Here is a 27,950-nt window from a genome sequence, read left to right on the forward strand (position 1 = left end):
GAGTTTAGGGTGGGGTGTGAAGCTTGTTGGCGTAGACGTGTGGGATTGCTTTGAGACAACAAGTGCAAGCTGGTTGGTGCGGGGAGGTTGGAATCTAGGTGTGGGGGTTCAAGGATGGTTGAAGAGTTGGGGTCCGTGGACAGGATTATTGGGGTGTAGGAGTTCGGGGTGCTTCAGGCCGAATATTCGGCTTATGGGTCTACGGGTTCAAGGTGTCTAAGTGAGGGCTCGGGTTGTTTGATTTCGCAGTCATGAAAGCTGCTTCTACCTCTGAGCTGGCCTGCCGTACTGGCCCCGCCCAACTGCTGTTCTGTTGACTGCGTCGGGAGCGGTCCGTGGAGCGGATGGTGAGTGGGGCTCGGGCTTCGGGGAGCGGGCTGTGGCTAGCGAATTGCTGCTGGATTTGGGGCCTAGCTCGCTTCAGCGCGGACTGTGCTCTTCGGCTCAGCCGCTGAGGGAGCCCAGGGCTAGGCTACGTTCTGCGGAAGGGAGCTAGCACCGACCAGCGCTCTTTGAGGCTTCTCTCGGACTCAACGGTGCAGCAATTCCTCCTGCACCGATAACAGGGCGGAATCTGCTGTGGCCTGGGCTCGGAAGCTGGTGCAGAAATAGGGCGGAGTGTCCGGGCCTGGGCCGGTGGTGGTCTGGCTCCAGAATCGGTGTCGGGCTGGCGCATAATGTTTGCTAACGACGATAATTGTGTGGAGATGGGAGTGGAGTAATCCGGTCCGGGAGGCCGCAGTTGTTGCCTTCAGTCTTTTGTTCAGCTTTGCAGATACAACTGGCCTAGGGACGGTTTGGGGGAAACGACTAAGGGGTCATAAGGCAGACGTGTTGATATAGTCTTCATGTGCGGTAGCACACCTCGCCTGCTGCTGCTATTTAAGTATGTTTATTCGTCGAAATAATCCAGTCGTAGTGCTGGGAAGGCAAGCATTTAGTATCTATCATAAAGCGTTAAAATGCTGCCTTAAAAGGCTGTACTCGCTGGTAGAAATGAAACCCACTGACAGTGGGCATTTAGATAGCACGGTATGAGGGAGGAAAGGAAACCTACACCTGAACTATTACTGCCGTCATGGAGGTTGTGGGTTTCAGAGCGGTTGGAATAACCGTTGTGCATGTAGCTGCAGTGTGCTGACAGTAAAGGAAATAAACTTTACATATCAAGGATGGCATGAAATTATAACAGCCGCTTTGCCCTGGATGCTGTCCAGCTCTGTTATTACACCTAACTGACAAATTTGATGGAATACTGTCTTTGTGGTGAGGAAAGACTTCCGAGAGTCAGAAGGTGAGCCAGTCACTGCAGGGTGTTGTGTCTTTAATCTCTTACAGCTGCACCATTGAGTTTGTTGGTCTGGTTGAATGTGCTCTCCTGGATATTGAAATTGAAGACTGTCATTGCTGAGCCATTGAATGTTAGTGGAAGGAGTCTTCTTGTAGTTGGACAGTTTGGGGCATTTGTATGGCACAAATACTGTTTAATTATCCTGAATTTTAACCAAGCCTTGCTGCATCTAGGTCTGGTCAATTAATGGACAATGCATAGTAGAAGAGAGTGAGCAGATGTAGGGAAGTAAAACAGTTGGTTTTATGGGGTTTTTTTCTGACTTATGTTTGTATAGGTGCCAGTTGGACAGTATGATAATCCCGTTGCGCTTTGTGGAGGATTGGATTGTCGGTTACACACGTGAATCTAGAATGAGCATAACTTTGGGGAGTTAGCACTTTGGGAAATGATGCAAATCAAGGGCCTGAGGGAGGGGAGAAGTCTGAAGCTGGATTTATAATATTAGAGCAGTTGCTCTTAAACTTTCTTCCAGTTGAACACATGTTTTTCTTGCCAGACGGTGGAATGGTTCTGCTCTCCTCACTTGGCTGCTGCAGTGCCTGGCACAGAGTGGATAGGGCCTTCAATCTTAGGTGGCTGTTGGTGGGTAGATGATCAGTAGATTTTACTGTAGGAAAGTTGGGCTGGTAGGAGCATAGGGAGGTGGTGGGTTGGTGGTGTGATGCAGGTTTTGAAAAGTATGGCTGATGTGACTGGGATACAGCCATTCCACAACTACCAAATACCCAATCAAAGGAGAGAGTCAGCAAATAGTGGCCAGAGAGTTGAAGTGAGCACTGGTAGTGGATATAGGAGTGATTGGTTGTGGTGGGAGGACCATGGATAGCTCTTTCAGAAAGCAGAGCCAGAGAGAGTTGGTGGCACCAGGTGGTGGAAACTGGAGTAGGTGAGACAATGGGAGAGGCAGAGAGTGGACGATGGGTGGATGTGGCAAATGTGACAAGGTTGTTGGGAGTGCAGAATTATAATGAATTGATAGTGGAAGAAAGGATGCAGCACTGGGCAAGTGGGACAGAGGTTGATAGGGGAAGAGAAAATTTCAGTCACTGTAACTTTGAAAGATAACTTGAAGATAGTGTGGGTTAAATATATGACAGGTCTTGGAAAGGTAGGTGGTATGGTATTGTTTTGGGGTTCTGATGAACAAAATGAGGACGATAATCCAGGAAGTTGGATGGATTGTGAGTAGTATCTTGGAATGAGGTTGACAGAAGCTTTGTGTGTATGAAAGAGAGGTGAGCAGGAAGGAGTTGGAAAACAGAAGGTAGGTCCCATGGATGTAATGGGTTTTTGAACTGGGAGGAGAAAAGAGAAGTTGGAGGTGCGTGATAGCAGGATACTTGTTAGTATGGAGGAGCAGAGGGATCTGGGATCTGTTCACAGATCCCTGAAGGTTGCCTCACAGGTAGATAGGATAGTTAAGAAAGCTTATGGGGTGGTAGCTTTCATAAGTCGAGGGATAGCGTTTGAGTTGCGAGGTAATGATGCAGCTCTATAAAACTCTGACTAGGCCACACTAGCAGTACTGTGTCCAGTTCTGGTCACCTCATATGGGAAGGATGTGGAAGCATTGGAAAGGTTACAGAGGAGATTTACCAAGATGCTGCCTGGTTTAGAGAGTATGCATTAGGGCTTTACTCTTTGGAGAGCAGGAGGATGAGAGGAGACATGATAGAGGTATACAAGATATTAAGAGGAATAGATAGAGTGGACAGCCAGTGCCTCTTCACCAGGGCACCACTGCTCAATACAAGAGGACATGGCTTTAAGGTAAGGGTGGGAAGTTCAAGGGGGATATTAGAGGAAGGTTTTTTACTAGTGAGTTGTTGGTGCGTGGAATGCACTGCCTGAGTCAGTGGTGGAGGCAGATACACTAGTGAAATTTAAGAGACTACTAGACAGGTATATGGAGGAATTTAGGGTTGGGGGGGTATATGGGATGCAGGGTTTAAGGGTCGGCACAACATTGTGTGCCAAAGAGCCTGTACTGTGCTGTACTATTCTGTATTCTATGCATGATTGAAATATTTTGGAAACAGGATGAGGAGAGGTTTGTCTTTGATATGAAGAAAGCTATGCGGTGCTAAGAGTTGGAGTTTGTAATTAGGATTGAAGAAACTAAAGGGAAGATTACTGTTGTTGAATGAACAGATTATTTCATTTTGGAGCTGAGTAATTAAGTCTTAGTGACATAAGCATTTGTCTGGAAAGATCGGATGAGGCGGGCATGTGCTGGCATTGAGGGTTGTTGATTTGTCAGTTTAGAAGCTCATTAATGTGGAAACACAAAACTACAGGTGCTGGAATCTGGAGCAGCATTTTTGTGGAAGAATTCAGTAGATCAAAGACCATCTTTAAGATGCAAGAGTTGTCAATGTTATAGTGAAAGCTCTGCATCAGGACTGAGTGGAGGGCGAAGAAGGGCTGCTCCACTTAACACTGCTCAGCTCCTCTCTCCACTCTCAGTCCTGATGCAGAGTTTCACTTAAAACTTGGCAGTTTATTTCTTCCCTCAGATGTTGCTTGTTCCACTGAATTCCTTCAACAAATTGTTTTTAGCTAAATAACTTTTCTAGTTGTACTTTTACTTCCTTAGATTTTTCTTACGTATATCTGGGAAATACTTTTTTGTCATGTTCTGTGAAATATTTTTCTAATACCTCATTTATTTCCTCTTTTCCATTGTCCTGTTTCTTGTTTTTGAGGGACCCAAATCTGACCTTGCTAATTTTAGTTTTCTTTTGCCTTGAGAAGTTCTTAGTACATTTTTATAATTTACCTTTCTTATTTCATTTTTCCATTTCTTGTCATTCTTTGAATTCCAATACACTCTAAAATGCAACATTGCTACCCTTTTTCCTGCAACTTTGCTAATTTTTTCCCAAGAACTAATTCTATACTTTTTTTGTCTTTTTGTTTCTCTTGACTGGACCACTTCAGCTGTTGAGCCTTAATGGAATATGTATTTATTATACATCTTTTACTAATGAGTGTGTGCAGTCCTTTTCCTTATCATAGCTGGCCTCTGCCTGTCCCTCAGAATAAAGCTTAATTTACAGATTACTGTCTTGGGGCAAGGTATATGCTCAGTCATGTGATATCCATGTGGTCGGGAGTGCTGATCGCATGAATACTCCAGTTGCATGAGAACTGCCAAAAAAGAAATTACTGCACATTGTATGCTGGTACTCTGTGTGTAAACTTTTAAATAAATTGTTAAACTGTAAGTCCTCTCCTTTTACGTTTCTTAGTAAATATTTTACACTGCAAATTTAAGGCTAAATGGCAAATATTACAGTACTTGATAGTCTTAACAAAGCCCTTAACAAGGATGTTTTAATCCTGATCAGGATTAAACAATAGCAAAATCAAGAACAAATATAAGTATTTAAAACATAAACAAGAGAAAATCTGCAGAGGCTGGAAATCCAAGCTGGAGTAATTCATCAGGTCAGGCAGCATCCATGGAAAAGAATACAGTGTGTTTCAGGCCAAGACCCTTTGGCAGGATGGGGGGAAAAAAGCTGAGGAGTAGATTTAAAAGGTGTGGGGGAGGGGAGAGAGAAACACAGAAACAGTAAGAGAAACCTGAGGAGGGAGGGGATGAAGTTAAAGGCTTAGAAGTTGATTGGTGAAAGAGATACAAGGCTGGAGAGGGGAGAGTCTGATAGAAGAGAACAGAAGCCCATGGAAAAAAGAAAAAGGGAAGGAGCACCAGAGGGAGGCGATGGGTGGGCAAGGAGAATAAAGTGAGAGAGGGAAATGGGGATGGAAAATGGTGAAGTGGCTGTAGGTGTGGGCCTTTACCGGAAGTTCGAGAGATCAATGCATCCGGTTGGCGGATACCCAAACAGAATATAAGGTGTTGTTCCTACAACCTGAGTGTGGCTTCATCACAACAGTGGAGGAGGCCATGGGTAGACATATCGGAATGGGAATGGGAAGTGGAATTAAAATGGGTGGCCACTGGGAGAGTCTGCTTTTACTGGCGGACACTGCGTAGGTGCTTGGGTAGCTCTTGTTCCACTTGCAAGAACAAGTGCCAGGAGGGAGATGAATGGACAAGGGAGTCGCATAGGGAGCAATCCCTGTGGAAAGCAGAAAGTGGGTGGGAGGGAAAGGTGTGCTTGGTGGTGGGATCCTATTGGAGACGGCAGAAATTGAGGGGAATTATGTGCTGGATGCAGAGGTGGGAGGATGAGATGAGAGCAGATGTGTGAAATGGAAGAGATGTGGTTGAGGGCAGCATTGATGGTGGAGGAAGGGAATCCCTTTCTTTGAAGAAAGAGGACATCTCCTTGGTTCTAAAATGAAAAGCCTCATCCCAAGAGCAGATGCAGCAGAGTCAGAGGACTTGAGAGAAGGGGATGGCGTTTTTACAAGTAACGGTGGGAAGAAGTATCGTCCAGGTAGCTGTGAGATTTCATGGGTTTGTAATAGTGATTAAGCTGTCTCCAGAGATGGAGACAGCGATTGAGAAAGAGGAAGGAGGTGTGAGAAATGGACCAGGAAAATTTGAGGGCAGGGTTGAAGTTGGAGGCAAAGTGCATGAAATCGACGAGTTCAGCACAGGTGCAGGAAGCAACACCAATGCAGATGTCAATGTAGTGGAGGAAAAGTGCAGGGCAGTCACCAGTGTAGGCTTGGGACATAGACTGTTCCACGTAGCAGATAAACAGGCAGGCATAGCTGGCACCCATGCTAGTGCCCCGGTAACACTTTTTGTTTGAAGGAACTGGGAGGAACCAAAGGCGAAATTATTTAGAGAGAGGACAAATTCTGTAATATGATGGAGAGTGGTGGTGGAGGGGAACTGGTTTGATTAGTGTCCAGAAAGAAATGGAGAGCTTTGAGGCCTTCCTGGTGGGGGGTGGAGGTGTACAGGGACTGGACATCCATGGTAAAAATAAGATGATGGGGGCCAGGGAACCTGAATTCATTGAAAAGGTCCAGAGTGTGTGAAGCATCACAGATGTAGGTAAGAATTAACTGAACTAGGGTGATCCAAGAGTTGAGGTATGCAGATATGAGTTTAGTGGGGCAGGAAGAAGCTGAAACAGTGGGTCTATCTGGAGAAGCAGGTTTGTGGATCTTGGGTAGGAGGTAGAAATGGGAGGTGCGGGAACTATAAGGTTGGTGGTGGTGGATGGGAGATCCTCATAGTCATTAAGGTTGGTGATGGTGTGGAGACAATGGCCTAGTGTTCCTTAGTGTGGTCCTATTAAAGGGGTGTAGGTAAGAGGAGATGTCTGAGAATTGGCGCTGAGCCTCAGCAAGGTAGAAGTGAGTTCACCAGACTCCTACAGCACCTCCCTTATCTGCGGGTTTGCTGGTGAGGTTAAGATTGACGCAGGGGGAGTGGAGAGCAGAGCACTTGGAAGGAGTGAAGTTTTGAAGTGTTTCTAGATGCTTGATGTCTGTCCCATCAGCAGTTGTCAATGAATAGGTTTTAAAAAAAATTGGACCTTTTGGTTGGGTGTAAACCTCACCTGCAAGATATTCCTATCCTTTTCTTGTTTACCAGAGTTAAATCTGTTATCAAATGCAAAACTAAGTTAGATGAATTATCATAACCATCATATTCACCATCACATCAAGTGCCAAATCTTTAGATGATTTATTTAACGATACAGTGTGGTGTAAGCCCTTCCAGTCCTTCAAGCTATGCAGCCCCAGCAACTCCACAAGCCCAATTAATCTTTATCTAATCATGGGACAATTTACAGTGATTGGTTAACCAACCCGGTACGTCTTTGGACTTTGGAATTGAACTCCGAACTCCGGATTTCCCCGAGCTGTAGTAGTGTTGTGCTAACCACTATGGCGCCCAGTTTTTTTTCCACCACCCTTCTCGTCCTTCGGAACAGAGACAATTGGGCACCGGCAGAGCATGACGGGAGCCGATGCTGACAATTTGTCACCTGATTCTGACTCTGCCTGGGGTCAGCAAATCAGCCGGCACCTGCATTGCTCTTGTGTGTAAATGGAAATCAATTAAAAACAATTTTTCTCATTTTTTTTCAGAATCAGGTTTAATATCACCGGCATATGTAGTGAAATTTGGTAACTTAATGGGAGAAATACAATGCAATACATGACAAATATAGAGAAAAAATAATTGAATTACAGTTAGTTTATATGTATATTAAATAGTTAAGAGTAGTGCAAAAGCAAAAATAATTTAAAAAAGTGAGGTGGGGTTCATGGCTTTAAAGTCCGTTTAGAAATTGGATGGCAGATGGGAAGAAGCTGTTCCTGAAGCGCTGTGTGTGTGCCTTTGGGCTTCTGTACCTCTTTCCAGATGGTAACAATGAAAAGAGGGCATGTCCTGGGTGATGGAGTTCCTTAATAATGGATGCCACCTTTCTGAGGCACCATTCCTTGACCATAAGACATAGGAACAGAATTAGGCCATTCAGCCATTGAGTCTGCTCCGCCATTCCATCATGGCTGATCCTGGATTCTACTCAACCCAATGTAAGATGTCCTGGGTACTACAGAGGCTAGTACACATAGTGCAGCCTGTCAGGATGCTGTCCATGGTACATCTCTAGAAGTTTTCGAGTGATTTAGTTGACAAGCCAAATCTCCTCAAATTCCTAATGAAATATAGTCATTGTCTTGCCTTCTTTATAGCTGCATTGATTCATTTGAGACCTCAGAGGGTAGGTCCTCAGAGATATTGACACATTATTTTGCATAATGCATTGAAATAAAATTTATTGTTTGAGCTTACTCACATAATAAATTGTACAGGCTTGTGAAGGTCATGTGTAGACTTTTATACATGGCCTAGCTTGGGCAAGGTTATCGCTTAAACTTGAATTAAGCGATGCACTTGATTCTGTCAAGTGGACAGTGTAATTTATTCATCATGTTCTGCAAACTAACAGTATTTCATTAGATTGAACAGAATTGTTTGTTTTGAAAGAAATCCAGGTGCATAACAGTACCAGACAGATGAGACAATGTCTCAGGAAGGCAGGAAGTACAGGAGCCTCATCAAGGACCCTCACAATCTGGGCCATGCCATCAGGCAGGAAGTACAGGAGCCTGAAGTCCCTTCTCTCAAGGTTCAACTACAGCTTCTTCCCCACTGCCATTTATGTATTTGAATGAGCCTGAAGACCCCTAATTCTATTCCCTCAATTTACACTAATGTGGTTATTTAGGGTTATTTTTATTTATTGTGTTGTACAAGTTAAATGTAATTTATGTTTGTGCTGTACTGTGCTGCACAAAGATAATTTTCGTGACATATGTTCATGACAATAAACTTGGTTTACTGTAATTTCCATTCAGAACTAATAATCTGCTCAAAAGTAATGAGTAAATTCTAAAAGACGGGGCTCAATATCCACTTGTGCAGTTGGATCCTGCTTACTGTTACTATTCTATAGATTTGCTAAGTATGCCCACAGGAAAAAGAATCTGAGTTGTACGTGGTGATGTGTAGGCACTCTGGTAATATATTTTCCTTTGAACATTTAATTTCCTCACCTTTAATTTATTTTTGAAGCTGATTTATGGTCAATGCCACCTACCTTAGGTGTCTGGAGGATTAGCCTGTAAAACCAGTTCTGCCCTTGTATGATGTCCTCTTTGTGTACTTTCCAACGAGGCTGCTAATTCTTCCTGCAGCTGCTGTTTTTTTGAACTTCATTATCTTGAGATGTTGGGATTAGAAGGGTATAATCTATATCTAAATTGTAGATTTTTCAAGGGTCACTATTTCTTCGATCATGAATGGGCATTTTGAAATGTACAGATTAAAAATGGTCTGTGCAGTAATTAAGTACTCTGTGGTATTCACATGACCCAGTTAATAGCATTTGAAAAATGCCAATGAAGCTGAATTTCTATGCAGCAATGCGTTCTCAATTCTAATCAAGTTGTAATGGCTTATTTCCTTTTTCAAGGTAAACTGTCACCTGTGGAGATTACAACAGATGGCAGCAAGGAGTGAGAGGAGCCCACCAAATTCGTTAGAATCCCAAGCGCAGGGGAATCGTGCTGGTTTTCCTAAGGAAATTTTGGCATCTAAAGTTGAGGGGAAGTACCTGTGCTTTGAGTGTCACGGGATCCTGAGGAAACCCTTCCAGGCACAATGTGGTCACCGCTACTGTGCCTCCTGTCTGAACAGGATTGTCAGGTAAGAGATGCAAGCTAATAGCTTTCGGGCTGCACCTTTCTGTTTCCTCCGTTCTCTGATACCAGCTTGCCTTTGGTAGGGTGTAATTCAACTGGTGGTGAGCCAAATTGTCACATTTACTCAGAGTAAATTATGATAGGCTCTTGAACTATGAGACCTTTCAGTGTTCCAGTTAATTTTCCCTTTAATAATCACACATGTAAAGCTTGGTGCTAGAGAATGGAAAGTTCCTGATTATCCAGTTGCAACATCAATGCATATCAAGGTCTAAATTGAGTTCTGTTCCCAACTGTTTATCCATTAATATGAGGGGAAAAAAATTGTAATTTTCACAAAAACCGCCATGTGGACTCCAGCTTCAATCACCAACATTGGGTTTGGAAGCCAAGGTTTTCAGCTGTGCTATAGTTTATTTTCACAGATCAGTGACACTCTGTGACAGATTGTAAAGAGATGAGCTGGTACAACGTAAGTGCAGGTTAGCACCAACGCAATCATACTCAGAGTTGTGGTGGGGGCTTCAGGCTTTATGCTTTTGGTTGAATGTAAAAAGGCTGAAGCCCCCACCATAGCTTTGCAAGCACTTGCTGAATCATTAGATACTATTTCAAACTTTGATGCCTTGCTTTGAGTGCTCAGAAGCCAGATATTCTTTGGTCTCTGGTCAAGAGTATATTGGGTGATGGTTTCTGGAAACACTTTTGAACTACCAACAAAAGTGCCTTCATAGAAGTAATAGTGAGTAACAAATCTGCAGCAACACATACAAAATGCTGGAGGAACTCAGTAGACGCTGCCTGACCTGCTGAGTTCCTCCAGCATTTTCTGTGTGTTACTCTGGATTCCCAGCATCAGCAGAAACTCTTGTGTTTGTGAGTAATGAATTTGAATTGGCCATTAACCTAATCTAACTAAAGAATAAGAATCTGTGACTGGGTTTGAGGAGGAGAGAATCTATTAAAGTAATCTAGAAACAGAATGCTGAAGCTGCTAGATATCTGAAATGAAACAGAAAATGCTGGAAGTGCTTGGCAAATCAGATAGTACTTTCAGTTTCTATATTAGAGTTCCAACATCTGAATTAGCTATTGTACTATGCTCATCTTGTTTAAGTGAGCGATAGAATCAGTAGGGTGGGGTGGGAGGAATTAAGGGGAATGTAGTGAGAAAAGCTACAAGGAAAATTAGTAGACAGTGAATTGCTTTGTGAGCCTGCATGGACTTGTTGGGCTGAAATGCTTTCTGGCTACGTGATAAGGAAATTCTGAGATACATGTGCTCCTCCAACTCTCACTTTACAGTTGACATCTTTCCCTTCAGCTTCTAAGTCCCCAACTTTTGAATTCTTCTGTAAAACTCTCTCCCTCTCTCTCATCTCCTGTTGTGCTTTTACAGTGCAGTTCATTGACTAGACTTTTGATCAGCTGCTCTAATTTCGTCTTGTGTTTTTGTTGTTTGAATTCCTTGATGTTTTTACCACATTAAAGTTTCCAAAAAGAAAACTGAAGCTATTGAACTGAGGATGTGGCAGACTTTCTAAATGGCTGCTTTGTATGAGTCTTGGCAGGGGAGTATGTGGCAAATGAAACAAGATCACAGCATGATTTATTATATTTTATAAGTAAGAACATTGTGATACATTTGTATGGTAAATTACGTGCCTCCCCATTCAAGTCTCTGCATTCAATTAAAAATTGTACATTGATTGTTATATTTCAAATGAGTTCCCAGCTGCACAATTCCATCAATCCCATTCACTCACATTTTCCTTGTGTCCATCAATTTATTTTCTTTAACCTGCTCTTTGGTGGTTTTGCTATTTACCATAGCCAATCAAGCTAAGTTGAGTTTATTGTCAGTAGAATATTATTAAGTTTTTGACAAAAGCAGGCCATTCGGCCCAACAAAGCTTGTCAAATTCCTATTCACATGCTGTCTTGAAATACCTGGCTAACCAGTCCTTGTTGATAGATCAATTTTGAAGTAGCAGTTAACATCCGCCTTACTTGTACCCTTAATAATTTTGAACACTTCTATCATGTCTTCGCTCATTCTGTGTTTACTTAGGCTAAAATGATTTAATTCTTTCAATCTTTCTTACTAGCTCATACCCTGTAGACCTGAAATTAAGTCTTGTCGCCCTTCTCTGAACCAGCACCTTCACATCCCTTACAAAATATAGAGACCAAAATTGTACTCAAAATGTGTGGCCACCAATATATAAAAAGGAGCACCGGTGTGGTCTTTTATAAATGGTGTGGTATACTGCGTCCGGTGCTCCAGGTGTGGCCTTTTATATACTGGTGAGACCCGACGCAGACTGGGAGACTGTTTCGCTGAACACCTACGCGTGGTCCACCAGAGAAAGTAGGATCTCCCAGTGGCCACACATTTTAATTCCACGTCCCATTCCCATTCTGACATGTCTATCCATGGCCTCCTCTACTGTCAAAATGAATCCAAACTCAGGTTGGAGGAACAACTCCTTATATACCGGCTGGATAGGCTCCAACCTGATGACATGAACATTGACTTCTCTAATTTCTGTTAATGCCCCTCCTCCCCTTCTTACCCCATCCCTGACATATTTAGTAGTTTGATGTTTTTCTCTCTCTTTGCCCATCACTTTGCCTGTTCTCCATCTCCCTCTGGTGCTTCCCCCCCGCCCCCCACCTTCTTTCTCCCGAGGCCTCCCGTCCCATGATCCTTTCCCTTCTCCAGCTCTGTATCACTTTCACCAATCACCTTTCCAGCTCTTAGCTTCATCCCAACCCCTCCGGTCTTCTCCTATCATTTCGCATTTCTCCCTCCCCCCACTACTTTCAAATCTCTTACTCTCTTTCCTTTCAGTTAGTCCTGACGAAGGGTCTCGGCCTGAAACGTCGACAGTGCTTCTCCTTATTGATGCTGTCTGGCCTGCTGTGTTCCACCAGCATTTTGTGTGTGTGGTTTGAATTTCCAGCATCTGCACATTTCCTCGTGTTTGCTAGTTAATTTGTTTGGTGCTTATTCCATTCATTAATGTCAGTTAAAAACTGAAGTGGCATCAAAACCAATCCCTGTGGAACTGGAACCCCACTTTTAACATCCTGTAGGTATGAAAATGATCCTCTCACCATAATTCGATTTTGAGCCAATTCTGCATCTATTCACATACCTTATCCTGAATCCCTACCTCCTGTAGTTTGATTGTTAACCTTTTGTGGGGTACCTTGTCAAAAGCCATCTGAAAATCCAAGTAAAAGATATCAACCGCTCTATTGTTATAATAAATTTTAGTTGCCTCTTCATAGAACTTCAGGATATTAGTGAAACATGTTTTCCTGTTTCTGAACCCATGCTGGCTTTCTGCTAACATGCCTGTTCTTATCAGCTACTTTTCCAGCTCATTCTTTAATAATGTTTCCATGATCTTACCTATGGTACACATAAAGCTTACTGGTCTATAGTGTGGTCATCCTTCTTAGCTACCGGCACAACGTAACCCCATTTCTTGTCCTTATGGATTTTACCAGTCTTCACTGACTTGAAAAATACATGTTAGGGGTTTGTATTTATAATTACACACCTCTTTAACTATCCTTGGATATATGTTGCCTGGCCCTGAATATTTATTAACTTCCAGCCTTTTCAGCTGAAGCAGGACCTCACTTTCTAAAAACTCTTAACTCACTTAAAGCCACCTTATTTTTCTCTACACTTACTGGCAAGTTGCTAACATCTTTGCAGGTGAATATTTCAGTAAAATATGAATTGAGAGTATCCTCTATGTCCTTTACTGCATAACTTATCACTCCACTATTATTCCTAATACACTTAACTTCCTTCTCGACCTTTCTTTTACTTTGGAAAAAATCTCTTGGGGTCGATCTTAGCATTATTGGCAATATCGTTCTCAATCTGCCTTTTGACAATCTGAATTTCCCTCTTGACTATAGCTCTCATATTTTCGTATGCCCTGTGGTTAACATCATTACTATTTTTTCTGTATTCCTTATAGCTGTTTTTTTTCTCAATAATTTTTTGTATACCTTTATTCATCCATGTAGTTGATCTATTTTTATTGCTTCTCCTAACCGCAGGTATGAACATGTCCTGCAGCTCTTTCAATCAATCCCATTGATTAAATCAAGCAGTTACTTCCAGCTTGTCTTCTGAATTCTTTGCTGCATCTGCATGATCTATGCCTTTCTGAAATTTAATTTGATGGTTTTGATCTTTACTGATACACTCTCCCAAAAACCTTGAGACTAACAATGTTATGTTCACTTGTTCCAAAAGGCTCAACAACTTCCATAGCCAAAATTCTATCCGGATTGTTACAGAATATCAAATCTGGACGGGTCTCCCCTCTTGTTGGTGCATTTACATACTGGGTCAAAAAACACTCATTCAATAACTCAATGAATTCACATTCCTGTAATGTATTAGTCACTGGGTGTTCCCACTCGTATGCCTAAGGGTAGTGAGGGACAAGTACGTTGGAATGCTTGCCCACAGCAACTTGATAAACGTAGATTCAGACAACACATTGAACAAAAATGATAGAAATCATACAAAAATTATACAAAAAAGAAATTGTGTATAATTTATATCATTTATGTATTTTACATGAATTGTCCAAATTTTACATGTTGTTCAAGTTATGACATGCATTTATATGACAGTGAAGAAAAAGTCTATGCAAAGCAACATTAATAGTGCAAGAACACAATCAGCCTGTTAATCTACTGGCAGATTTTTGCAATCTTGGGAAAAACCAGGGCGTCAGAGAGAAGCAAGGAAACAAACTGCTGGAGGAGAATATGGTGGGTCAAGATAAAGTGTCTTGACTTGAAACGTTGGCTGTCCATTTCCCACCATGGATGGTGCTTGACCCACTGAACGCCTTCGGCAGTCTTTTGTTTTGCTCCAGATTCCAGCATATGCTGACTCTTGTGTCTCCACCTGAGAGAGACCCACATGGCCAGCGGACAAAGGTGTAACTGCCACTGAGAAAGCACTTGAACAGGCCAGGTTTCAACCCAGGACCTAAAATAGTGCAGCATTAACTGTGCCATTAATGATTTCGTAATTAAGGCAGCCAGGCCAGATAACATCCCAGGCCAAGTGTTTGGAGTGTGCGCACCAGCTCATTGACATCTTCACCACCATCTTCAACACTTCACTCATCCAGGCTGCTGTCTCCACATGCTTTATATCAGCCACCATCATCCCTATACCAAAGAACTCTGCAACTTCAAAATTAAGTGACTACCGCCCAGTGGCATTTACACTAATCTTCATAAAGTGTTTTGAATGGCTAGTAATATCAGAAACTCTATTCCTTTCACCAATATGCTTACAGACAGAAACACTTGGACAGATAACATAGCATGTGCCGTGTACCTGGCCCTGACTCACGCAGAAAACAAGGACACTTGCGTCAGAATGCTGTTTCTGGTTTTTAGTTCGACATTCACACTATTGTCCCACGGATCTTGATGAACAAACTCCTACTGCTTGGATTAAATACACCACCGTGCAACTGGGTGTTGGACTTCCTAACCAATAGACCTCAGATAGTCAGGATGCACATTTCTCCTCCCTGCACGTTATCCTCAACACTGGTGTCTCCAGGACTGTGTGCTGAGCCCATTGCTGTACACAAGACTGCACAGTCAAACACCTGAGTATCGTGTTGTCAAGTTCGCCAACGGTGGAGCTCTTTGTCACAACAATGAGGCAGCCTGTAGAGAGAAAGTGGAAGAGCTCAAGGCCTGGAGTCAGGCAAATAACCTCTTCCTGAATGTTAACAAGGCAAGGATGTTTATTAACTTCAGGAGAACTCACACAGCTCTTTATATCAGTGGCACGGGGGTGGAAACTGGAAGCAGTTTCAAACTCCTGGGAGTGCATATTTTGATTGGCCTCTCATGGCCCCAGAACACATTCTACACAACCAGGAAAGCTCACCAATGCATCTACTTTCTGTCGAGGCTGAAGACAGCTGGACTATGCACATCTATACTCACGGCATTCTATAGATTTGCAGTAGAGAGCATCCTAACAAGCTGTATCACTGTTGATACAGGAACAGCAGATAGGAAGGCTCTACAATGGGTGGTCAAAATTGCCCAACGCATCACTGGCATCAGCCTACCTGCCATCAAGGGCATGTATACAGAAAGGTGCTGGAAAAGGGCCAGTAATGTCATGAAGGATCCCACAACCCTGCTTGTGGACTGCTTGTCCCACTCCCATTAAGGCTGTGTAGCATTCACAGCAAGACCACCAGACTCCTACACATTTACCTTCCCCTAGCAGTAAGACTGATCAACACTTCCACCCACTAACCCACCCCTCTGCAGCCCCAGCCACCACTACGTTATCATTTGCTGTCAGTCACCTTATATACAAACACTCCTGTGCCTAGCATCACTTTATGTACATAAAAATCAATCTGTATGTAAGCTGTCTTAATGTATTTATATTTATTTTAAAAAATTATTATTGTGTTCTTTATCTTTTTTGTGTTGCACTGGAGGATCTGGAGTAACAAATAATTTTGTCTCTTTTACATGTGTACTGGAAATGACATTAAACAATCTTGAAGCTTGAGCTTTTGGCTTGGTTAAGGAATTGCTTAGGAGGCACGATTTGAGTAATGATATCTTCCAAAGACCTGTACTGGACTGCAGCTCTTTAACTATATTTATAAATGATATGGATAGAGTATTTGGTGACAGCACATCATAGCATGTAGTGTTGAAAGGGCTAAAAATTAACAAACCGATGCTGATAGATAAAGTGAGTGGCTCAAACTTGGAAAATCAATTTCCATTTCAGAATGATGAAGTTTGAACCCAGGACCGAAGAGATTTTTTAAACACAAGAAAATCTGCAGATGCTGGAAATCCAGAGCAATACACACAAAATGCTGGAGAAACTCAGTAGGCCAGGCAGCATCTGTAGAAAAAAAGCACAATCGATGTTTTGAGCCAAGACCCTTCATCAGGACTGATATTCCTGGCCTGCTGCATTCCTCCAGCACTTTGAGTGTGTTGAAACGGGATTTTTTGTTTATGAAGAAAGAAATTGGATGAAGGTGCCAACTACAAAAATATTTAAAGTCAATTAGACAGTACAAACATGGAGACAGGCCCCTTGGCCTGACTGGTCCAAGCTGACTACAATATCCTTCTTGCTAGTTCCAGTTGCTCTGCATTCGTCCTGTAAACCTATCCAAATGCCTCTTAAGTGTTGCAATCATACTCACCTTGACTATGTCCTCTGAGATTAATCTTCTTGCAGGCATTCACAGTAAATATAAAGAAAAAGAGTAGAATCAATAAAGCATGCAGCAAACATGGGCAAACAAACGATGTGCAACGACAAACTGTGTAAATACAAAAAAAGAGAAAAAGTAATAATAACGTAAATAAATACATGAGCAATAAATATCGAGAACATGAGTTGCAGAGTCCTTAAAATTGAGTCCGTAGGTTGTGGAATCAGTTCAGTTTTGTGTTGAGTATAGTTATCTCCTCTGGTTCACGAGCCTGATGGATAGTAACTGTTCCTGAACCTGGTGGTGTGGGACTTGAGGCTCTTGTACTACCTTCCTGATGGCGGCACCAAGAAGAGCATGGCCTGGATCGTGGGGGTCCTTGATGATGGATGTTGCTTTCCTACAGTAGCACTTCTTATAAATGTGCTCAGTGGCGGGGAGAGCTTTATCTATGATGGACTGGGCTGTATCCACCACTATTCGTCGGCTTTTCTATTCAAAGGCATTGGTGTTCCCATGTCAGGCCATGATGCAACCAGTCAATATACTCTCAACTGTACATCTACAGTAGTTTGTCAGTTTTTTAAATGACATGCTGAATTTGTGCAAACTTCTCAGAAAGTAGAGGCATTGCTGTGCTTTCTTTGCAATGGCAATGGAACCCAGGACAGATCCCCCGAAATGCTCTGACAGATGCCCTCTACCTCTGATCCCCTGATGAAGATTGACTTCCGTCCTCCTCCTGAAGGCAATATTCAGCTTCTTGGTCTTGCTGACATTGAGTAAGAGGTTATTATGACACCGCTCAGCCAGATTTTCTGTCTTCCTCCTATATGTTGATTCATCACCACCTTTGATTCAGCCAATGACAGTGGTGTCATCAGCAAATTTAAATATAGCATCGGAGCTATGTTTAGCCATAAAGTCATAGGTGTAAGGTGAGTAGAGCAGGGAGCTAACCATACAGCCTGTTGATGCACCTGTGCTGATGGAGAATGCGGAGGAGGAGATGTGGCCAATCTGAACTGACTGGGGTCTGCAAGTGAGGAAGTCGAGAACCCAGTTGCACAAGGAGGTGTTGATGCTTAAGTCTTGGAGCTTATTGGTTAGTCTTGAAGGGATGATAGTATTGATGGTGTGGTCATCCTCTCCCTATAATGTTGGAACTTTAGTTCAAAGGTTCGTTTATTATTAAAGAATGCAACTCAGAGATTCTTCTTCTCCTGATAGCCATGAAACTAAGAAAAAAAATCAACACAATTATCAAATCTCAAACCCCTCTCCCTGCACGAAATGCAACAAGAACATTGATCCCCCCCCAACCCCATCCTCCAGCCTTCAAATCCCCTTCTCCCCCGTACAGTAAAGTGACACAAAAAAAAACAAGAATATAGACTCCAAGTGGCAACTTCGTAAAACTCTCCTGTGGCCTCTCCAGCTGGACAATGATTTTTCTTAATAGCAGTGTCCTAAACTATGCACAATTCTTGAAGTGCAGCCTCACCAGAGACTTGTATAACTGCAACAGAATGTCCCTACTCCTAAACTCAGTGCCCTGACTGATGAAGGTCAGCACGCTAAATACCTTTTTATCACTTTGTCTGCTTGCCCAGCCACTTCCAATGAACATGCATTTGTACTCGCAAGTTCCTCTGTTCCACAGCACTCATCGCTGGCCTGCCTTTCACTTTGAGTCGTACCTTAGCTTGAATGTCTAAAATGCTTTACTTCACAGTTATCTAAAGTTGAAGTCTATTTTCCATGTACCTAAGTGATCAAGATAACTGATCAACATAAAAATTAAAAGAATGTTGATAGTTACCTAAAGGAGGCTGATACCAAAGGGATAAAAGTCAAGTTGCAGCTGCTCAGTATAGTAGATTGTATCTGGATCCATTAAGATCTGGGTGCTGTATCTCAGGAAACATTGATGCATTTGTTATTAGTGCACCATGGTTTAGCAGATTGATCATATTGGGTTTACAGCATAAATTATGCGAATACATTACAAATGTAAGGTTTATATTGTCTCAAGTACAGTAGGTTAAAGCACATTTCAAGATTTCCCCGGTGGGAAGCAATAATAACAGAGTCAGACCATTGAAGTGATGTCAGAAAATGCTGCATGCTCACAAAACTGTGTCATTCTCTTTGCCAACAAAACTGTTGGAATCTTGATGAATTTTAAAAAAACTTCAAAGCTTTGACAAATTTTTGAAAGTCAAGAACTGTAGAGTCAAAATCGGCTGTAGACATTACGTCAATTGCAGAAAACTGAATAATAGTACAGGCTTCTGTTCCTATATCCAACCTTTGTTCCACTGAGTTTTCACTCTCAGATTTCAAGTTTCCACCTTTTATTTACTTCATTGCCTTGCCTTGGCCCAACCTTTTTTCTTCCACCTGCTCCAAGCCTGGTATACTATGGGTAAGCCTTTGGGCAAACTGTCCTCACTCCATAGCAGAAGTTGATGGCAAGACTTTTAACTTTAGTTTTGTGTACAAACAGGAGTGGGATATTCAACTTCTCAACAGTTCTGGATTCTCACTGTGAGCATCAACATGCCCCCTCTCTGACTCTTTGATATCAGAGATAGGAGACAAAAAAATCTGTTGGGGTCATCTATTGTATCTGTGCTCCCAATGCAGCCTCCTCTACGTTGATGTGACCTGAGATAAGTTGGGGGACCGCTTTGTAGAGCACTGCCAAAAGCTGAATATTTTGGTGGCCGACCATCTTAATTCCTTTCCCCATTCCCGCTCTGACATGTCAGTTCATGTCTTTTTCCACTATGAGGCCACTCTCAGGGTGGAGGAGCAACACCTATGTTCTGTCTAAGTAGCTTACAGCCTGATGGCATGAATATAGATTTCTCCTTCCTGTAATGTTTTTTGTCCTCCCCCTTCCCTCTTCTTCTATTCTCCATTCTGGCCTCTTACGTCTATACACCTGCCTATCACCTCCCCCTGGTGTCCCTCCTTCCCTTTCCTCCATGGTCCACTCTCCTGTCCTATCAGATTCCTTCTTCTCTAGCTCTTTACCTTTCCCTCCTGCCTGACTTTGCCTCTCACCTTCTAGCTAGTCTTACTTCCCCTCCCTCAACCTTTTTATTCTAATGGCTTCCCCCTGCTTTCCAGTCATAAAGCAGAGTCCTGCCTGAAGTGTCGGCTATTCATTCATTCCCATACGTGCTGCCTGATCTGCTGAGTTCCAACAGCCTTTTGTGTGTGTTACTCTGGATCTCCAGCATCTGCAGAATCTCTTGTGTTCCTATTTTTGTTATGAGGTTACACAGGATTAGGAACTGTTTAAAACTGCAGTTCAGAATGAGAGGGGGATTAAGGCATTTTATTTTCCTCAGTTGCTAGTCCTTGCACAGTTCTTCCTCAAGAGCCAGTGAAAACGATCTTTGAATATTTGTAAGCTGAAGTAGATACATTCTTAAACAGTAAGGGCATGAAAGATTACCTTTCATAAATGGGAATTGGGAGTTGAAATTACGGTCAGATCAGTCATTTCATACGATATTACTTTTGCTTTCTGATTTAGTGTTCACTGGTTTGTACTTTTGACCACTCTCTCATTTTGGCCTTCACACTAGTAATAGGAAAGGACATATATTAAGTATTTTAGTTTGACATGTATTTCAACTTCTTCCATCTGTGATTTCTTTTTGGACTTCAACATTTGTTTTCTTTTTAATGTCCAGCTTCTTGTGCTTAATATCTAGTCCTTAACCAGCTTTGTATACAGTGAAGCTACAAAGAGACTCTGATAGATAATTTAGGAAATAATTAAACTGTAAGGTAAAGCTGTAATCAGCACCTTGATATTGTACAGTTTTATTGCTGACAGCTTTGTAGGCAGTAGAGGAAGTGTCTGTGAGTGTGCCAGAATGAATTCAATATGTCCCACATGTAGATGGTTAATAACAATTAGCCGTAATAAAGATTGACCAAGAATCAGAGGCACGGTTGGAAGCCATTCAACTCATCAGATTCTTTCCGTTTCCTAGCAGAAAAGTTCCATCAGTCCCATTTCCCTTTTTAGTTCCTTGTGGGTCTGAAATTTATTTTCCCTTGCATGCTCATCAACTCCCATGAGCTTGTTAAGAAGTTGCTGGAGGCTCATTGCAGTTAGTGGTGTTGCTCACAGCTCCACATTTCTGGGTTTGATACTGACCTGGAGTGCTGTCTGTGTGGAGTTTGCACTTCTCCCTGTTACCACAGCCATGTACAATTTGGCACAGGGTTAATAAGATCAGGTAGTTATATGTGTGGCTCAAAGATTGGTATTGGAGAAGTGGGTTTGACTTTATGAGCCATTGGCACCATTATTTGGAAGGAGGGAGCTATACCAATGGGACAGGCTCCACATGAACCATGCTGGGACCAGGGACCTGGATAACTGCATGACTAGACTGGGCTTTAAACTAAATAGTACAATGTGGGTTCAAAAGCTTGGAAAGCTATAGGTAAAGTAAGAGAGGAGCTAAAATTGATTGGAAGGGGATGAGGGTAGAACAGCAATAGTGGTGCCAGTGGCTCATAAAGTCAAACCCGCTTCTCCAATACCAATCTTTCAAACCCGTATTACTTTTCTCCCATGTCTGGTGTTGTCTTTCTGGGCAGTAACTTGTGTGTCAGATTTAGGGCACTGCACTGCTCTGATACATGCAGTTTTTCAATGACTCTTGGGAGTCTTCAGTGGGTGTTGTTTATTTATTGAATATCATGTTCCAGACAAACTATTTCTTTGAAATAATGTGAGCAGAATCACTATGTATTGCAGAGGACAGCCCCTGCCCACCCAGTCTGTCACAGCTCATTTGAAAAGCAACACGTATTCACTGGCCACTTTATTAATCAGTGTATCTTTGTGGCCTTCTGCTGCTGTAGCCCATCCACTTCAAAGTTCAACATGTGCGTTTGGAGATGTTCTTCTGCACACCACTGTTGTATTGAGTGATTAAGTTACTGTCACCTTCCTGTCAGCTTGAACCAGTCTGGGCATTCTCCTCTGATCTCTCTCATTTATAAAGCACTTTTGTCCACAGAACTGCTGCTCAATGGATATTTTTGTTTTTTGCACCATTCTCTGTAAACTCGAGACTGTTGTGCTGGAAAATCCCAGGAGCTCAGCAGTTTCTGAGATATTCAGGCCAGCCCACCTGACACCAACAGCCATTCCACCATCAAAGTCACTTAGATCACATTTCTTCCCCGTTCTGACATTTGGTCTGAATAACAACTGAATCTCTTGACTATATCAGCATACTTTTATGCTTTGGATTGCTGCCACATGATTGACTGATTAGATATTTGCATTAACGAACAGGCATAGCTCATAGTGTAGCCACTGAGTGTACTTCCTACTTTCCTCATCTCACAACAACTTTATCTTCTATGTGCTCAAGTTGTCAATGAAACCGTTTCCATCAATCTACCAAATTCTACTCAATCGCTGTACAACAATAGTTAATTCTCAAATCACATCTATTTCTTTGATTATGTTTACTTCTTCTGTTGCGAACTTTTTCTAATTTTTCATCTGCGATCTAAAACGATCTCATTAAATAGTAGTCATCTCTGCTCTAAGGAAAATAACCCAGTTTATCCAGTCTTTCCATATGACTAGATCCCTAATATAAGAATAGTGGTATCAGTTCTCTTTTGAACTTCTGTTGAAGTAATTATGTACTGCTGGATGATGGCCAAAGTCAGACACTTTTCCATTTGGGACTGATCTAATATTTTGTAAAAGCTGAACATTGCTCCAGAGACAGTCGTACAGCAGGGAAACTGGCACCTTGACTTAACATCCATGCTGACTAAGACGCACACCTAAGTGAGTCTCTCTTGCTTGCATTTGGCTCATGTCCCTGTAAAGCTTTCCTCTCAGTGTACCTGTCAAAAGGCTTTTAAACGTTGTTATTGTACCTGACTCAACCACTTTCTTTGACAGTTTGTTTCATACATGCACCACCCTTTGTGTGAAAAAAGTTTTTGCTCAGGTCCCTATAAATCGTACCCCATCACCTTAACATCTTTATAAGATCAGTCATTGCACCTCTTGAAGATCACTTCTTTAAATATATTCAGAAAATTAAGGGTTTGATGCCACTTTCAACCACCTCAATTTTCTTATGCTCCCTCAAAAATTGCACTGTTCAGCTTTGATTGATGTTCCCATTCTAATGTTTATCATTAACTTTCGCATCACATATGCCGATTCTACACAGAGCCTTCATGGAGTGTATAGTATCTTCCTCTCTGTTTGCTGTACTCCAAAATGTCCTATCATTTGCAGATCTCAAAATTGTTCAGGTACCTTATATCCAAGTTACTGTAAATTTAAATAACACTTGTCTTTGCAAGAAACAGCAAGGTCCAATTACTGCCAGCATGGAAAGTGATTTGTCAGAGCTGTATTCATCAGCCGGTTTTTATATCCACAGCGCTGTCATAGTTGCTGTTATTTGAAAGATACGATTTTGTTTACAGGTGTTTTGAAAATCTCCATGCAGAACATTATGCTTATTCATCTTATTTTTGTCAGAAAACACAAGCAGGTGTAATGACCCAAAAAGGAATCTGCACTAACTCCTCTTATCTGTTTTTGTCCTTTTAAAATTTTTCATGTTATTTTTAAAATTTTTCATTTTATTTCTCAATTTTCTCTCACCAGTGAAGTTAAACCAATTTGCCTGTTATTACTAGCAATGACTGGAAGATTGGCCAACAGGTCAGGAATTTCTCCTTCATTTCCCTGTGCAGCTCAGAGTACATTCCATCCAGGCAAAATGTTTTAGAAAATATCAACACAGAGAAATCATTTAACACCTTGCATGTACTGGCAATTGTGTTGAAATGCTGAAAGCATGGTCTGATGAACAGCAAGGAACATGCCAGACACTTGCAAGATATTGACCACCTTGAGAAAGTTACTGACTTGTGTATATTCCCAATTCTTCAAATATAAGCATTCTGATTAACATTTTTGATCAGAAATTAACTGGATCTGCCACAAAATATTGTAGCTACAAGATTAGGTTGGATATTGAATAATTTGAGCTGATTGACTTGCCTGCTAACACACCAGCTTTTTTTAAACTTAGGAGCAGAAATAGGCCATTTGGCCCATCGAGTCTGCTCTGTTATTCAGTCATGGCTGATCCTTTTTTCCCCTCCTTAGCCCCACTCCCCAGCCTTCTCCCCGTAACCTTTGATGCCATGTCCAATCAATAACCAATCAAGCTCTGCCTTAAGTACGCTCAATGACCTGGGCTCCACAGCTGACTGTGGTAACAAATTCCACAAATTCACACCTTCTGGCTAAAGAAATTTCTCTACAACTTTGTTTTAAATGGAAACCCCTCTATCCTGAGGTTATGCCCTCTTGTCCTAGACTCCCCTAGACTTTTCACATCTGCTCTGTCTAGGTCTTTCAACATTCGAAAGGTTTCAATGAGATCCCCTCTCAACCTTCTAAATTCTAGAGAGTACAGATCTAGAGCTATTGAACATTCCTCGTATGATAACCTTTTCATTCCCAGAATATTCTTGTGTACCTCCTCTGAACCCTCTCCAATGTCAGCATATCTTTTCTTAGATGAGGAGCCCAAAACTGTTCACAGTATTCAAGACAAGTGTCTTATGAAGCCTCAGCACCACATCCTTGCTCTTGTATGCTAGACCTGTTGAAAAGAATGCTAACACTACATTTTCCTTCGGCACCACTGACTCAACCTGCAAGTTAATCTTTAGGGGGTTCTGCACAAGGACTCTCAAGTCCTTTTGCATTTTAGATTTTGGGATTTTCTCCCCGTTTAGAAAATAGTCCGCAGGTTTATTTCTTCTACCAAAGTGCATGACCATGCATTTTCCAACATTGTATTTCATTTGCCACATTCTTGCCCATTCTTCTGATCTGTCTGAGTCCTTCTGGAGCCTTCCTATTTTTTCAACACTACCTACTCCTCCTGCAATCTTCCTATCATCTGCAAACTTGGCAACAAAGTTATCTATTCCATCATCTAAATCATCAATGTATGACATAAAAAGAAGCAGTCCCAGCACCGACCCTGCGGAACACCACTAGTTACTGGCAGCCGACCAGAAAAGGATCCTTTTATTCCCACTCGTTACCTCCTACCAATCAGCCAATGCTCTAACCATGCTAGATAGTTTTCCAACTATTTGCAGCCTCAAAGTTTGGAGTGCGCTGGAATACTTGACTCTGTAACAAATTTACATTTAGCACTTGCGATATGTTTCACTACAGCAGCTTGGAAACCCAAAACCTCTACCATCAAGAAGTACAAGTACTGGAATTGCTTGAGAACATAACTTACATTCAGTTCTGAACTCTCAAAATTGCAAAACGTTCACCCACAGTTTTTTTTTAAACCTGTTGGTCTGCAGCGATTCGAGAAAACAGCTCAGCATCTTCTCAAGGATGTCAACAGCCTCTGTTAATAATGATGGACCTGCTGAGAGAAAAATAGCGGTTAGCATAGATGTTTTTAAACTCAATGTACTTTTAAGCTTTTGTAAGTTTTTGAATTTTTCTCACAATCAGAAATATGCAGTTGTTCCTTCATGATCATTAGCTGTAAACCTTGCAGTTGCAAACCTAACATCAGTGTGAAAATGCCTTCACTGTACAGGCTGCTTTCGTTTAGGCCAGCAGGCCTTCATCACTTTTTCAGTGGCAATAAATGCCAGCTGTGTCAGTAACATCTCTAACTCATGAATGGATAAATCAATTTCATCACAGAATTTTCCCTTGTTCCTTCTGTGGGTCGGTGGAGGGGATGTCACCCATGCGGGGAAAGGATTCCTCCCACAGGGCGCATATGTAAACCTACTCTTTCCTGTCACAAAGTGCCTGCTCTTTGTCTCCCACATATCTTCATTCATAAATGCAGTAAATGCACATCAACTTGGTAGGCCTCCAATTTCTAGAATTTCAGTAGTCAGTCTGCTGCCTCATTGCTCCAGTAACCTGGGGTCAATCCTGATTTTGAGTCTTGGTTGATTGAACAGGGGTCGATGTTTGTGATGCCATGAGTTATCTCCAGCTGCTCAGTTTTCTCTCATGTCAAAGATGTGCTCATAAGTTATTTAGCTACTTTAAATGATGCTATTTAGACTAATAGTAAGAGTAAGTTGCAGGAATGCTGAGAAATGGGGAGAAGAAGAATGGGAGAGATGGAATTGCACCTGTTGGGCCAAATAGCATCCTGTATTGCATAAATCTTTTATACTCATGACATTTATGTTTCTGATGAACATCAGTTGCTGGTCTGAAGTCAAACTGAATTTGAAATTTTTATCCTTGTTTTCAAATGTGTCCCAGCTGCCACCTCCAGCCCCACAGCCTTTCCAGGTTGCTTCACAGTTGGCCTCTGGTGTGTCCATGATTTTAATTCTGTCTCTGCTTTCTAATTTTTACTTGGGTTGCAAGATTTGTGGTTTTCTTAGGATATGACTTTGAGATTCTCCTTCAAAGTTACCTACTATTCTGAACTTCCATCCAAAGAAAGTAGATCTGGCAAATTTTGTTTTGTAGAGTTCCTATGAAGTATTGGGGTATTTTATTATATTTAAAATGCAATATAAAGCTATTGTAAGCTTATCATTATGTAATGTGCACCCCACCCTTCTGAGCAACAACACTTTTGCTGATTGGACTCGGTACCCTACACGTACACTTAGTCAGAGTAGCCCCTCTCAGTGAGCGTTACCTTGCGGTCCTCTGAAGAGCTATTAACAGTGCATGTAATGAAAACAGTTTGTATTAAAGGATGCCTTGGTTTGTATCCCAGCAGTAGTCCACTGGTCTGGGAGAGAAGCCTCCAGTGGTGAGAGGCTCTTCCAAAGTTTTTTTTTGGGCTGCTGATTTGTGTGTCTTTATTTGCAGCCTTGGCCCACAGAAGTGTGCAGCCTGTATTGAAGAGAACATTTATGAAGACCAACTGTCTCTTTTGGATGCTAATTCAGTAAGTTAAATCCAACAAGCAGCAATGAATGTTGTAAGATATTTGTAGATATCCATATAGGGTTACAAGATAAATTCAGCTTGAATTAAAGAAATACTTTATAAGTGATCCCATCTGTCTTTAACTCTAAGCATCTAACCTTTTCCCACAGAATGGAGAAACACAACAGATCACATCACAGCTCCCACATCTGACCAATACATTGATGAAATCTGCTCTTACTGTGTTCTATGCACTGACAATCATGGACCACAGCTTCTTAATTTGTTGTAGAAATTCTCAATCCATACTGGATTGGGAACGAAAATGTTTGTGCTCAAACATTTAGGAAAGGGGAAATCATTATGGAAAGAATTTTAGCCGTCATCTCCTGAACCAGGACTTTGTTGATACTGTAGTGAAATGTTTACTAAATAACATCCAAAAATTCTGATGTTTACTGGTCTGTTTAAGAATGGTATAGATTACCGGAGGGTCCAAAACTGTTGTTCTCTCTGGAGTTCCAGTCCCAGTGGGTGGAGGACGTTACAATTATATTGTGCTGTAAGACCAATGGATTATATCTGAAGAAAGGATGAACTTTAAATATCAAGACAGTTTTGGTGGATTGAATTAGTTGGCTTTGCTAGTGTGTTTACATTGATTCTCTGAGTAGAAATTTTCAACAGTCATTCAGTTAATGTGAAAGTTATAGCAAGCTGTTCAGCCCATCCATATGTGATGCTCCTACTGTCACTCTGTCCATAACGTGGGCCTGACTGGATGTAGAAAAAGTGTTACCACTGTGGTACATGGAAAGAACTAGAGTCAAGGAATCTTTACAGGATAAGAAGAGGCTTTCACTTATCCTGTGCATGCTGGCTTCTTGTAGAGTAATGCTGTCAGTTCTATTCTCCTCTCTTCCTTTGTGGCCATCCAAATTATTTACCCTCCAGTATCTATCCAATTTCCTTTGAAATTTCTTATTGATTCTGCCTGTAGAGGTGATGTAACCATTGACATCTAGATTATTGCAATTCTGTTCTCTAAATTCTGTTGGTAATCTTTACTGCTAACTATAAAACCAAAAGACATTAGAGCAAAATTAGGTTACTCAGCCTGTCAAGGCTCCTCCACTATTTAGTTATGGCTGATTTATTATTCCTTTTCAGTTCCATTTTCCTCTCTTCC

The 27,950-nt window shown here is 41.8% G+C and overlaps 1 protein-coding gene across 2 annotated transcripts in view; it reads left to right on the top strand.

Annotated features, from left to right (window-relative positions):
• Positions 1–27,950, top strand: part of LOC132407641 (TNF receptor-associated factor 2-like) — a 76,863-nt gene continuing 48,913 nt past the window's right edge. The window contains exons 1-3 of one of the 2 annotated variants that reach the window (XM_059994430.1): positions 1–347; positions 9,274–9,506; positions 26,702–26,780. In XM_059994430.1, the coding sequence (XP_059850413.1) occupies positions 345–347; positions 9,274–9,506; positions 26,702–26,780 (315 nt within the window). In that variant the 5' untranslated portion in view covers positions 1–344. The other variant, XM_059994431.1, reaches the window with a different exon arrangement.

Source organism: Hypanus sabinus, chromosome 18, assembly GCF_030144855.1.
Source record: "Hypanus sabinus isolate sHypSab1 chromosome 18, sHypSab1.hap1, whole genome shotgun sequence".
NCBI lineage: Eukaryota > Metazoa > Chordata > Chondrichthyes > Myliobatiformes > Dasyatidae > Hypanus > Hypanus sabinus.